Genomic DNA, 14,187 nt, shown 5'->3' on the forward strand with positions numbered 1-14,187 from the left:
GCTGAATTAATGGTGGGCTGTGTGTGTGTGTGTGTGTGTGTGTACACATGTCATTTGCTGCTCTACCTCAGGCAGAAAATTCACCCGCCAGTTGTCTAAATAATCCTCACATTGGTCTATGCAGAGAAGGATGGAATATTTGCATTGGCTCAAATCTGCAGCAGGATGGGATTTTGGGGGGGGGGGGGAGGAGAGGTGAACATCCATACCAACGAAGAAACATTATTGCATATATATTTTTTTCTAATGCTCCAGCTGGATCCACTGCAAAAGAAACTCTCACCTTAATATTATGTGAACAAGACCAGTTGCTTTAAAAGCAACAAAACACAAAGCAAAGAAAGCTAAACAAAATGTGCCCTCTATCTTATCGTACAGTGGAATTTTCAGACCAACCCAAGCCCCTGTCTCTGCAGTAACCATGGCATAGTCTCACCAGTGCCAGGAGAGCCAATCAGCTGCCTTTTCATCACATCACACCAGCTCAGGCACAAACTGCTCCGCTTCACTGGACGCTCAGGCAGCTACTGATTTCTAGGGCCAACGCTCATTGAGTTCCCTGCCACAGACCATGAACTGCAGATGAGAGAGACAGCTGAAGAATCGCCGACTCCTTGGTTGGCTTTGATAAGAAAGTGTAGAAGCACCTTAAGTCACAGTAGCAGTGCAATCCTATGCTTGCCTACTCAGGTAAGGGTGTAAAAGGATTGCAACCAGAGAGTACGTTTTAGACTTGCCTGCCCCCTTGTGCACACTTCTGGAGCTTTGAATACTTAGGAATGTAGTGGGGCTACTTATGGTTAGTTATTATTACTTCTTAAATTTGTATACTTTTTAACAGAAAAACGTAAAATGAGAATCCAAAGTAGGTACCGTAATAAAACAAAAGCAAACCAATCGTTTGCTTTTGCCGGATGTAAAAGTGCAGTTGAAAGGCAAACTTGCTGAACAGGAAAAGGCAGCAGTCCTGAGCGTATTGTTAGAGAAGTTTATGGTATTATAGTTCTCTTCCTAAGACAGAGATGGGGCTTCACAATTGTTTCGGTTGGTTAAAATTAAGTCTTAGGCTCTCGGTAGAAACAAAGGATTTAAATGTAACTAGTTTGGAAATCTGGGCCTAATAACCATTAATATGCACAATACATGAAAATCATGTTGCCATAAATTAAATAAAAAGGTAAAGGGACCCCTGACCATTAGGTCCAGTTGTGACCGACTCTGGGGTTTCGGCGCTCATCTCACTTTACTGGCCGAGGGAGCTGGCATTTGTCCACAGACAGATATGGACAATTCTGCTAAAACATGGCACCCCTTTATAAAGTATTCAGATGATCACCCTGATGTCTGGCACCCACACATACAGATTTATGGGAAATCTGCTACATTAGTTTTCTTTTCTGGAGGAGGGGTAGAAGGGTGGGGGGGAACCAATTGTTTTGATAATGTTTTGCTTATGCTTATATTCTGTTTCTTGAAAAAGTAATAAAATAATAAAATAAAATATTTTCAGGCAGTCCTTCACCACAAGTAATCCCAGGATAGACTAAAAAGCTCAATTTTAAAAAACAGCACAATAATTTAAAAACGAGCCCTTTAGACATCCACAGGCTTTCAGATGGAGTTCCTTGAAGACAAAGACAAATTTTTACTTGGATGGCTGTGCAATGCTAAGCACATTTACTCAGATGTAAATCCCTCTGTGTTCAGAGGGACTGAAAGGTTTTCAGTCCAAAAGGTCCTCTTTACATTCGTCTGGTTTTTGTGCCACCTGTTGGTATTAAGTGGTATATACATTAATACATAATAATTAAAATAACATGCTGGAGGCAACCAGAGATTTGAAGATGACCTCTGGCAATTTCCTTCCCATTTCTGTGCACCTTGGCATGTTTATTAGATGGTGGTGGCAAAGGCAAGCAGCAGCAGTGTGCTCTGGTGAGCATTGGGTAGCTAGGAGCCGCAATTTAAATTTCCCCACAATACAGTGGTACCTCGGGTTAAGAACTTAATTCGTTCCGGAGGTCCATTCTTAACCTGAAGCACGACTTTAGCTAATGGTGCCTCCTGCTGCTGCCACGCTGCCGGAGCACAAATTCTGTTCTCATCCTGAAGCAAAGTTCTTAACCTGACGTACTATTTCTGGGTTAGCGGAGTCTGTAACCTGAAGCGTATGCTGTATGCTCCACTGTATGCTGGAGTAACTCAGGCCCATTGTGGGCAAATTGAAAGTAGTGGCTAGACCTGGAAATTACCAGTCCTGGATTCCGCCCCCTCCCAGACAGTTTTCTTTAGCTGATTTGCATGCCTTTGTAGATAAAGCAGACCTCGTTAGAGTTACTCGTTCTCTAGTTATATCTTGTCTTTAGGGTTGCCAAGGTGTCCAGGGGGATTTTAGCTAAATCGGCAAAATGTCCAGAAAAGCCGGATGTATGGCAAGGGGTGGTGGTTTTTGTTTTTGTTTTTAAATTGTACAATGATCCCCAAAAAAACTATTTTGGAAATATGGCAACCTTAGCTAGATTACGCCAATGTACTCTAAGGGCAGCTATCATTGAAGATGGCTCAAAACTCCAGTTGGCGCAGAAAACAGCTGCCTAAGCTACTGGTGTGGGTCAAATATATCAGTAGTACTGGTTACCAATGCATTTCTGGGCCCAAAGGTTTGAGACCTGACTGCCTGAAGCCATACAAAAATCCCACTTGGCTACAGAGGCCCTGCTCAAAGGTCTATGATTAAGGCTGGTCATAATAAGTCACAAGACAGGGCCTTTTCAGTGGTGGCCCAGTCACTGTGCAACTTGCTCTTATATGGCATACATTTGGCTCCCTTTAGTCACTTTTAAATGGGCCTGAAAAAAACTCAATTTTCAATTGCTGATCTTGGTGTAGAGTTGTTTTTTAAAAAATGTATATTTTAAGGAAATGCTAATGTTTCATTCATCTTCCGAGATGGTCCTCTGAATAAATCTCATCCAGTTTTATGTGGAACACTTGAAGTCTGTTTTGAAGAAGAACCTCAAAGAAATGAATAATGTTCTTTATTAAGGAAGAACCCTGTAGCTGAAAGTTTGAAGTCCCTATCATGTTAGATCAAAGCAGCACAGACAAAGCTGTCTTGTACCAGATCAGACTGTTTATTCATTTAGCTAGTAATCTAGTCTGAACCTGGGACCTTGTGCATACAAGACATGTGCTCTATGACTGAGCTACAGACCTCTCCCCATCCCTCAACTTTATCCTTTTCAATAGGTTCTTAAAGCCACCCACTACCAGCAACCAGCTACCAACTACCTGTGTGAAGGCAGGAGGCATGGAACATGTCTCTGTGGTAGAGGAAGTGGCTTTTGGTTGTGTCGTCTGGTTCACACCGAGGATTTGCAGAGCCATTCTAAAACTGGAAGTGGCAATAAACTGCCATCTCATTGGTGTGAATTGGCTCAAAATCAATAGTACCAAAGTCATGAAATAAATGTTCTTAGCCTTATCTTCAGAATATATCTCAGATCAAGGGATACTTTTCAGTCTCTCTCTATAAAGAGGCAAAAAAGGGTTCATTCCAACACATGCCCCCTCCCAACCATGCGGCTCTCATTGTACACATTCTCCATGTACCCAATATCTGGTTGGATTGTGTATGCACACGTTGATCACTCACACTAAAATCTCACCATATTCAGAGTTTGCCACTGCATGTGGAGTGTCAACTGAGCTCTATGGAAGTTGCTAACTTTATTTGTCAACCTAAACCCTGTACCACCTTTGTCAGTACAGACAGACAAATAGTTACTGATGTATATCAAGCTATTTTTAGATCCATTCATTATATTTTTAAAAACAAAACCATTTCACTTGAGCACTTCCGAGTATTAAAAATAACTACAAAACAGAAATTTGTTTGTAATATCTTTTAATACTTTTCACTTTTAAATACTGGTTTTTAAATTTGTGATTGTAACATGGAAGAGCCAACTTAGTTTAGCTGTTTGTTTGTTTGTTTTTAAGGTTAACAGAATCATAAAGCTATCATAGAACAGTCACACTCTACACACTCAAGATACTCTTTAAAATGATTCATGTTTTGAGTATGTAGATGAACAGTGGCAACTCAAATACAGCTTCATTTACAACAGTGGACAGAAAGATCAGTGAAAAGTTTGACTTGACAATTTGATTAAGGAGAACCAGTACAACTTTATTATGAGCCAGCTCAGCCCAATAAGATAAGAGTTAACTTCTTTCAAGGTCAAATAAGGCACCCATCCCCCACCCCAAGAAATTTGTAAGATTTAGACGGACTGGAAAAGAAAATATTAAAAGGGTCTAAAAATCAGGGAGAAATGAGCAGCGCTTGTTTAATGACCTTCTTTTCCATCTTCTACCCCACCCATCTCAACAGCTAGATACATGGAGCGAGGTCCATCATTTAACAGAAATCAATTTATGTGGTGGCAAAGTCAGGCTTTCAATGCAACCAACAGGCACTGAGGAGGCAAAGCCACCTTTGGGGAAGGCTCCACATACATAGAGGGCAACTGTATTGTCAGGTTCGTGCAGAAGTCAAGGAAAAGGGACTGAAGCATGTGTTCACCAGCTATTGCCAATGACAAAGGAGGATATGGATAGGCAGAATGAGGGTTTTGATGGAATGACTCATTTGGAAGGGCCAGAGATGGGGAAGAAAAGAGTTCTCTGCTGGGGGAAAGGTTCTTTGCATGGGCTGACTGAGCCTGTCAGTTTCTTAGGAGAAGCTTCCATGTCATCATTGGGTTTTGTTTTTTTTAAAGCCCTTGCCATATATCCTAGGAAGCCTCCAGTTATCAGATGGGCAAGGCTAGCTCTAATAAAGTGACTCCGCTTGTCTAAAAGTAAAATGTATTCTTTACAAATAGTATATTTAGTGTAATTTTTATTTACAGAATTGCAAAATACATCACATTTAGTGCAAATGCAACTAATGATATTAAGATTTATATACTGCTTTGTAAACTTTCCATCTCTTTGTATAATAAAGCTATCCAATTAAATTAGAGTTACTTGCATGTCTTCCATGATCATTACCAGAAATGACAAATTGTTAAATCTGCATTTGGGGTCTAAGCATTGTTGAAGTTCCCATCAGTGGCTATGGTGAATGAACAATTTTATCCTTCAGTTGATTGTAAAAAGATTAAACGTATCTGAGGTATAAGAAACTGTATATAAAATGCTTACTGGTGATATAGTAAACAGATCAAATTTCTCAACTTACTTGCCTTACTGGCATTACCCCATAGGCACTTCTCTTCTACATTTTCAAATCATGATCAGAATTATTCTGTAATAAGGCATATTCCATGCACATTATTTAGAGAAAGGCAAATAAAGGAGACTAAAAAACATGGAATCTGTGTGCATGTGTATAAATCAACCATAGTGTGTCTACCTTAGCATATCTACGACACACCAGCCATAACCAAGAAAACTTGCTTCCAACCTCAACGATTTTCATCAGCTGTATCTTCATTAAAAAGTACTGTCTTTGTTTTCAGGCATCACTTACTCTATACGAAATAAGACTTTCTGCTTTCTTTTCAAAAATATATCCAAATCTCGTCTCTCTCTCTTTATATATACACAAGTTGATCTAACAGCTAAAAAAACAAAACAAATCCTCTGAATAATCTCCATTTAAAAGCGCAAACACCAAGTGAGACATCTCCTCAAAAGGACGACCGGTCTTTTGTCACAGTTCACTTTTCATGTTATTTGTTGGCATCACAGACAGGCATATCCTTGAAAGTTAAGTTCTCACAGCAACTAAGGGGAACTTTGCTTTTTTGCTTTTATGGATTTTTACATTTTACAATGCAGATGGGGGGGGCAAATATTACATGTGTGAAAGGTTGTATGTATGAACTTCATAACACAGCTTTATTGAACAGAAAACAAACAAACATGCAGGACCAGAAAACAGCATATTTGCTCTTTCTTTGTGACAGGGAATGTTATATTATGTATTCCAATTTACTTTAATAAATATTACACAGTGTTAACTTCTTGCAGCTTCAGGAAATCAGATTGCAAGAAAGCAAGGCCATCACACACAACCTGGGCAAGACACTTCTCTAGCTTTTTCGGGTGCTCACACCTTCTTGTTCACGTCCTCTACCTATTTAGAAATTCTGGATCATGTTCAATAACTAAATTTCTGTAGCACATTTTACACAACTAAAAAATACAATAGAAATATAAAGATATCTGGGGGAGGGGAAAATAAAGCTTTTCACACTTACTCCATCAGAACCCTGAAGATCTTCATAGGAGCAAGACCATAGAAAAGGCAGTCATAAGGATCTCGACAACCCTCTCATATTAAGAGATGTCTTACATAACAATATGATTTATCATAGAAACCAGCAGCAATGAACTATGATTATACAAAGCAAACAAAAAATCCCCCCCCCCCGAAAGACACAGAGTTTACTGAAAACCTGAAGGGAAAAAAGTTACAACACACAGGTTTTTGTGTATATAAAGCACATACAGTATGTTATATGTGCATTTGTCCTTTGTGCTTTTTTTTAGACATACACAAAATGGAAGCTGTGCAAGTGTCATATGATGAAGATCCACAGTAAACAAAAGCTTTTCAAATTATTCAAAAGTTAAAGCAATAAACCAAGTTGGTGACCCAAAAGTTGTCTTTTTCTTCTCTAAAGCAAGCAAATAAAGTAGAGCCACATACATGTATCAACACATGTATTTTGTGTTTTGTTTATAATTACACACCAATTCAGCAAGGTGAGCTAGCAAAAGACAGTGAAAGATCAGCGTCATGGCATTGCAGTATTTCTTCAGTTGAGTACAGAATCCAGGACTTGGGTCATAAGACTGTAGATCCTACGTTCCAGCTTGGAGCATTCATTTTGGTTCATTTCTCCATGTGGAATGTTCACACAGCCTTGTTCCAATCACTGGGGATGGAGGAGGGAGGGGAATGGATGAAAGCTTCAGTTCTGATTACCACCAACAAAGCTAAGACGGTGCTATGAAACATGAAAATGTGGAAAGCACAATAATGTCTTTATTATATATTCCCCATTCATGGTTTCATTTGACAGTTCAGAAGGAAGAGAGTCTGTGGAGTATTATATAACAATAAGTGACACCCACAGAAAAGACAGAGGGGGGGGGCCTTAATTTGAGGGCTTAATAATGAAAGCACCACCTGCCATTTTATTTATTGTTCCTTCTGCATTTACTAGCAGACAGATTGCCAGCAAGGTTACGTTACCCATTCCTACTGTTTCCTAGCTACATGATTTCTTAACTGATTATTCTAGGCGGCTGAAGAAACCTACTGCACAGCCTTATAAGGGGCAAAAACAAACATGTGCACCTAATGTTTCTTTTATATGAAACACAAGGAATCAAACTATACCAAACTTCAGATATGCTTCAAGGCAGCAACATTGCAATTTCAGTTTTCACAGTATCTCAGTGACAAAAGCAATCCCCCCAAAGTATAATGTTGATTCTCAAATTTTACCCTGCAACAAATAAACATCTTCCTTGCCTCCCAACACAGGAAGACTTCAAACTTACTGCACCATTTTAAAATTAAGCTCCAAATAACATTGTATTCCCAGAATCTCAGTATCTCTTAATTATGCAATGGCTGTCTCTAATGGCAATAATGTTGCAGCAAATGTTTATTTTGACTTAACATACTGCATTACCTGTTAACACTAGAACAAAATAGGCTTTCCTGACGTTTTCTCTTGCACATACGATGTGAACCGCTTCAAGAATTTTGGGTACTCTCGCTTTGCTACTGCCCGTAACACAGAAGCTGGTGCCCAACCTCCAGGGTTCACTACAAATAAAGATGAGAGTGATGTATACACTGAAAAGTGACATCGCATATATAAAAATGCAACTAGAACAATACACGTTTTTATGCAGAACAAATGATTTTATTAAGAAGGCCTGCTTTTCATCAGTTTGCCTTAGTCTTTGGGCATATCTGAATACTGCACTTGAACTTATAGGCACAGTGGTTGAGAGCAGCAATTAACAAAACAACCCAACAAAGTTTTCTTCTGACACCTGATGAAAGTGGCAGATGTCTTAGTCCCTGGTTGGGATTGCACAGAACTGCGTCCAAGTGTAGAGTTTATTAGCTATGTGAAGCAAAGATTTCCCTTGCATAGGGTTGGTCCACTCTGTCTTGTGTACTCTGTGGGGGGGAAAAATCTAAGGAAGCAACAATGTGGGGTTTCAGGGGTCCTTGAGCCAAAACTACCCTTGATGCCTGAGCAGCTTCACCTTCAGGTGGTGCAGGACCAGAAGAAAGTGCTTTTGTGGCCTTAGCCAAAAGGGCATGAAAATATTATAAGAAGAAAAGTCAATCCTGAGATGTGGATCCTCCTCCAGCAATTACTCATCCTCCCACACTTCAGATTCAGTGGACACTTCAGACCTGATCAGAGAGCCCTTGAATGGCTAAAACGTGTGTGTATGTGAAATAGCTTGAAATTATGTGAGTGTGTGCTGCATACATTCATGTAAGAGTATGTATCCTGTATGTATGTGTGTCCTGTATGTATGTGTGGTTTGTGTAGGGAGCTGGACATATATTTGCAGCTAGATGAGGTGTGGAAGTGAGAGCTGGACCATAAAGGCTGATCGCCAAAGAATTGATGCTTTTGAATTATGGTGCTGGAGGAGACTCTTGAGAGCCCCATGGACTGCAAGAAGATCAATCCTATCCATTCTTAAGGAAATCAGCCCTGAGTGCTCGCTGGAAGGACAGATCCTGAAGCTGAGGCTCCAATACTTTGGCCACCTCATGAGAAGAGAAGGCTCCCTGGAAAAGACCCTGATGTTGGGAAAGATGGAGGGCACAAGGAGAAGGGGACGACAGAGGATGAGATGGTTGGACAGTGTTCTCGAAGCTACCAGCATGAGTTTGACCAAACTGCGGGAGGCAGTGGAAGACAGGAGTGCCTGGCGTGCTCTGGTCCATGGGGTCACGAAGAGTCGGACACAACTAAACGACTAAACAACAACAACAACAGATGAAGTGTAACTGGTGCCCACAATTCATTATATGTGTTTGGAGGTCCAAAAGCGTTCATGATCCCTGGCTGCAGCATAAGAAGCAATATCAATGTAAGAACAAAATATTGCATGGTGGAGCAAAGGCAACTATGTACAAATATAAGAGCAGCAAAAGAATTTTAAAAACCTAGACAGAAATACATCATTTTTTGTAAATTTAAAGTATAGCATTTATAGGGAAAAGAGATTAAATATATGTATGACATATGGTAGCGACTAGGCTATGAAACCTAAGAGCTACTTCATCCATTGCACCCAAGATATTAAGTGCAAAAAAAAAAAAAAAAAAAAAAAGTGAAGTGTAAATGCATCGAACGGATACACACCTATCAGAGAGAAGGTTTGAATGTGGCTTCACTGTTCATTGTTTGAAACCTAGTCTTGTTGATATGTGAAGCGGACAGAAGGCATTTAGCCAAGTGTACTTACTGGTCCTCAATGGGTGGGTTGAAACCCACTAGTGGATGGTGGCCTGATCCAAGGTAGGTTGCAACAGGAGCACTACCACCATGCAAATATAAGGTAAAAGATTAATGGCCCCCAAATGCATGTGAGTCCTATGTCTGAAAAGGTTGAAAATACCTGCTCTAGTGTCTTGCCTGCCTGCCTTATCTCAAAATAAGGAAGTGGGCATTTAAAATTTCAGTACCACTTGGATTTAACTTCAGTTTCAACTAGGGTTGCCATACGTCTGGGAAAATCCGGATCTAGGGCAGCCCATGACGGCAGTGCCTTTTTTGTCGATTTCCCATAAAAATAGCTCAAAAATGGCATGGTTGGTTCAACAACTTTTGGCAAAACTAAGAAAAGCTCACACACGCCCCCAAAGCGCTCAACCCTAGTTTCAACAGTCCTTAAAAAAACACCTTTGACTAGATTGGCTCAAAGTTGCCTCATTTATATAAACGAAATAGAGTTCCTATTTTTAAGTTCCCAGTTTATTATATAGTGCCTACAACTAGGTGCTTTATTAAGAAAAGGAGCGGGGCTTTTGCATAAACTCAGTTTGCAACGAAATGTGTAGACATGCCTTACCATTTGCTACATAGGTAATCTTGCATAGGATGTTGTCTCTGCTTATCTCCTTGTTCCCTTCTGGTGGGCTTACCAGCGTCTGACATATCATAGCAACATTTATTTTGGCACGAACACATCGATTGTTCAACTGTCAAGAAATACAAACATTTAAGACTGTTATGTTGCTAAAATACAAATTAGGATGAAATATTACAACAAACACAGTCCCTCCATTTTCACTACAATTCATTCAGTCTGCCTTTTTAATTATCCTTTCTCTTAGCTCCCTTTTGCCCGTACAAAAAAAAGCATTCTATGGTAATCTGGAGTGAAGTTTTATTACATGGTTAAAGCAAGAAACACCCTCAGAACTGGAATATACACTTACAGGAGCACTATCATGATCCACAGAGAAGTTGCAGACAATCCATGTTTCACTGTCATTTTCATTGAAAGCTGGTATTTTTCTAATAGCAGACAAATACAGCACATCACGTTGAGAAGCAGGCCACACTCTCTAGAAGAAAAGAAAATTGTAAGCATATTTATAGCACTTCAGAGCACTTAAATCACTCCACACGCATTACCTTATTGCAATCTTACAACAACCCTATAACAATTCTCAGAGCGGTAAGCTGTGTTAGCCTGTTGCAGTAAACACAACTAACATTTATTTATTATGACATGAGCTTTGATAGGTCTGATTTACACATCATGTTAACGGAATCATGGGTTATGGCAAATGTTCAAGCTCCTTTGCTTCTTTCTCCCTGTTCTGTAATCTTACTGAGCTAAGCCATAGCTTGGTTTAACATGATGGGAACATTTTGAGCTTTGGGAGAGTGTTGGGGGCACCAGTCACAAAACAGCTACCATGGGAGTGTGTGGTGGTCAGCTATGTCCTGATCATCGAGATCACATAATACTGATCACACACACGCAGAGCGAGTGTTGAATTGAAGACTTGCCAAGCTTGTGCTCTATCACTGGACTATTGTCTCTCTCCCAAGTATGACACACCATTATTGAAGATCAAAAGGAAAACAGATTTAAATACCTAACAAACCAAAAGTTTTATGAGCAAGGTTATTATAATTATTATTATTTAATGTATCTTGCCTTTCTCCCAAGGCAGCTCGCAACATTTAAAAACATCATTATAAAATGTGAAATAATAAAAACAAGCTAGTTAAAAATAGTTAAGATACATCAAAACATGTTTAGTTCCAGCATTCAAATACAGTTTGCCCTGACAGCAGTCCAGTGGTCAGCAGTGTTTGCACCTTAGTTTTCAAAGGCCTGTCTGAATACCAAGCGCTAACCATTCCTGGGAGGGAATTCTACAATATGGCAGCAGCTGCCGGAAAAAAGGTTCTCTCTTGTGTCTAATGCTGATGGGACCGAGAGAAGTTGCTCAGCCAAGGATCTGAGCATCTGAGCAGGTTTGCATTGGGAGATATGAGCTTCCAGGTATCCTGGGCCCAAGCAATATAGAGCTGTATAGGGCATAACCATCACTTAGAATTGTGCCTGGAAATGAACCGGTAGCCTGTGAAGTTGCTTTATCAGATAAGTAATACGTTAACTGGCCCCCGTCAGCAGTCTGGCCAGAGTATTTTGGACTAGTTGAAGCTTCTAAACACTTTTCAAAGGCAGCCACATGTACAGTGTGTTACAGTGGTCCAAATGGGGTGTAACTGAGGCATGTGTGCATCAATGTGGCAAGATCTGACATTTCAATAAACGGGTACAGTTGGCACATGGACACTCTCATCCTGTCCAGTTCCCAGCATAGATCATCCACCAAGGTGACCAAAGCTGTCTCCTTTCTATAATGAGGCCTAAAGCCTGACTGGAATGGAGCTAGATAACTGGTTTCATCCTGGAGCTGAGAGGCTGCCACACACCCTAACACCTTGCCAAGGAATGCAAGATTGGTGACTGGTTGACAATTATACTGTGGGATTCAGAGAGAGTTGTTGGTATTTTTTGAAAAAGAAGAGGTCTAACCAATGCTTCTTTCAGCCATGGTGGGACTCTGTCTTGATTTAAACAGGCATTCACCCCCCGCCCTTATTCACACCACCAGCCCCCCTCACAACTTCTTTTATAAGCCAGGGCAGGCAAGGGTCAGAAACACGTGTGATAGGCCTCACGTCTCCACAACTTCAGGTTCTGCAAGTTGAAAGGTGTCCGTTGTGACTGGACAAATGGGGGCCAAAGAAAGGGAATAAAAAAAATATATCCTTGCCAACAAAAAGCAACAGCAGACAAAGAATTTTTCACTGTCTGATCTGGCCTGCTATGAAGAGTTCAACAATGCTTCAATAGGCTAAACCACACCAGAAGGGATTGATTTTTTTTTAAACAGCTAGACTGCTTGTTTCCTTTATAGCGTACATCATTCTTCATAGCATACATGGTACTGTGCAGTCCTATGAAAAAGCTACCACGTATAAATGCAAAGCCTTAAGCCTTACCTTATGCGTCTGGTAGATTATGATTGCGTTATCTGCTAAAGTTTCTACTACATGGAAATTCTCAATGGTTGCTGGAAAGGAAGGAAAAATATAATCAAAACAAACAATTAAACAAACAGCTAAGATTTCTGTACACTATCCAGATCAACAGACGCAACTAGCAGGGTGACTTACTTTCCCAGTCGTTACGAACATCAACGTTCCAGAAGTAGTGGCAGACCTCATGCCCTGTGACGCCTTTGACTGCATGTGTGGCCTTCAAAGGATCGAGAACAATGCCGTTTTCTTCCACTTCCCTCCTGTACACCTTTGAATAAATGTAAAATGTTTGAGAACATTTGCTTGGTTTCATCCTGGAAACTAAAGGCAGTGATATGAATAATTTTATGTCCAGGAAGGGCCTGAATTATTTAAATATAAATATCCTGTAATGCTACCTCTAAATATTAAAATTAAAAAAAGGAACCTGAAGCACAACACAGTGGAGCCTTCTAACCTGGCACCCTCCAGATGTTTTAGACTACATCAGTCCTAGCCAGCACAGCTATGGAGAGGCAGAACACCAAAAAGAATCAGCAGGATGCCTGTGTTCAAATCCGGTATTATTTGAAATATTCAGTTGAAAATAAGGACTTTGATTACGTGTATGGGGGGGGGATTGAAATGAGGAATGAAATGGTGGTGAGTAGACAACTTTCTCAAAAAGGAACAAAACTTGTAGCCTGTCATTTGCAGAAATATCCAGTTCACATGCCGTTTGCTGTTAAGGAACTGTACCAACTGTAGCCATCTTAAAACGTTATCTTTACTTAATTTTTTTTCTATACTGCCCTTTGATACAAGAAAAATTTCAATCTATTGCATTAGTGCAATAAAACAAATGTTAGTTTACATTTCCAAAATATAAAGCGTTGCAATGTTCTACAAACCTTCATTTCACCTTCTTCAACCACCAGCTGCCAATTAGCATCGCCCCCCACATCCTGTAATGAATAGGTCATGTGGTTCTGCACCATTTCTTCCACCTTCAGAAAAAGAAGAAGAAAAAGAAAAAGCACATTTATGAAAAAATATCAGTCGCTGTGTGGATTTGTGGGGGGTACTCAATGAGGCATCAATAGCTGAACGTCTGAAAGAGATGGATCTGGACAAAGGAATTTCTGAAAGCAAGCAAGCACAAGCCACAAAGGATTCAGAAAAAGGTGGATCTCCTTCCAAAAATAAGATATGAAGATTTATTTATATCTCACTGTTTCACCTAACGATCTTAGAGTGGGTTACACTTGGGTAAGATACAATGCAGTAACAGAACAGAAGCAAGCAATACAAATGTAAATTAAAAAAAAAATCATTACCAGCTATCTCCCTTAATCTGAAATGTATAAAATCACCACTGTTAAGGAAAGGCACATTAACTACCTCCCAGTGTCGATATTTGTCTAATTTCAGGGGGGAGGGCATTCCAGAACTGGGGCGTCACCACTGAGAAGGCCCTGCTACAGATACCAGCCAATCAGACCTCCACCAGTGATGGGGCTTCTAAAAAGGCTTCCCTGACAGATTTGAATAAACAGGCTGGCTAGTATTG

General features: G+C 40.1%; 1 protein-coding gene across 3 annotated transcripts in view; it reads right to left on the reverse strand.

Moving 5' to 3' along the window:
• Positions 1 to 4,889: 4,889 nt before the first annotated feature.
• The window catches only part of CERT1 (ceramide transporter 1), a 53,100-nt gene continuing 43,802 nt past the window's right edge, over positions 4,890 to 14,187 (reverse strand). For 2 of the 3 annotated variants that reach the window (XM_028749284.2, XM_028749282.2), the window contains 7 exons: positions 13,529 to 13,624; positions 12,774 to 12,906; positions 12,600 to 12,670; positions 10,508 to 10,636; positions 10,138 to 10,267; positions 7,719 to 7,855; positions 4,890 to 6,953 (listed from right to left, as the gene is read on the reverse strand). In XM_028749284.2, coding sequence (XP_028605117.1) covers positions 7,728 to 7,855; positions 10,138 to 10,267; positions 10,508 to 10,636; positions 12,600 to 12,670; positions 12,774 to 12,906; positions 13,529 to 13,624 — 687 coding nt within the window. In that variant the 3' untranslated portion in view covers positions 4,890 to 6,953; positions 7,719 to 7,727. Of the gene's footprint in view, positions 7,026 to 7,718; positions 7,856 to 10,137; positions 10,268 to 10,507; positions 10,637 to 12,599; positions 12,671 to 12,773; positions 12,907 to 13,528; positions 13,625 to 14,187 lie in introns of all 3 variants that reach the window. The other variant, XM_028749283.2, reaches the window with a different exon arrangement.

The sequence above is a fragment of the Podarcis muralis genome, chromosome 11 (genome assembly GCF_964188315.1).
Source record: "Podarcis muralis chromosome 11, rPodMur119.hap1.1, whole genome shotgun sequence".
NCBI lineage: Eukaryota > Metazoa > Chordata > Lepidosauria > Squamata > Lacertidae > Podarcis > Podarcis muralis.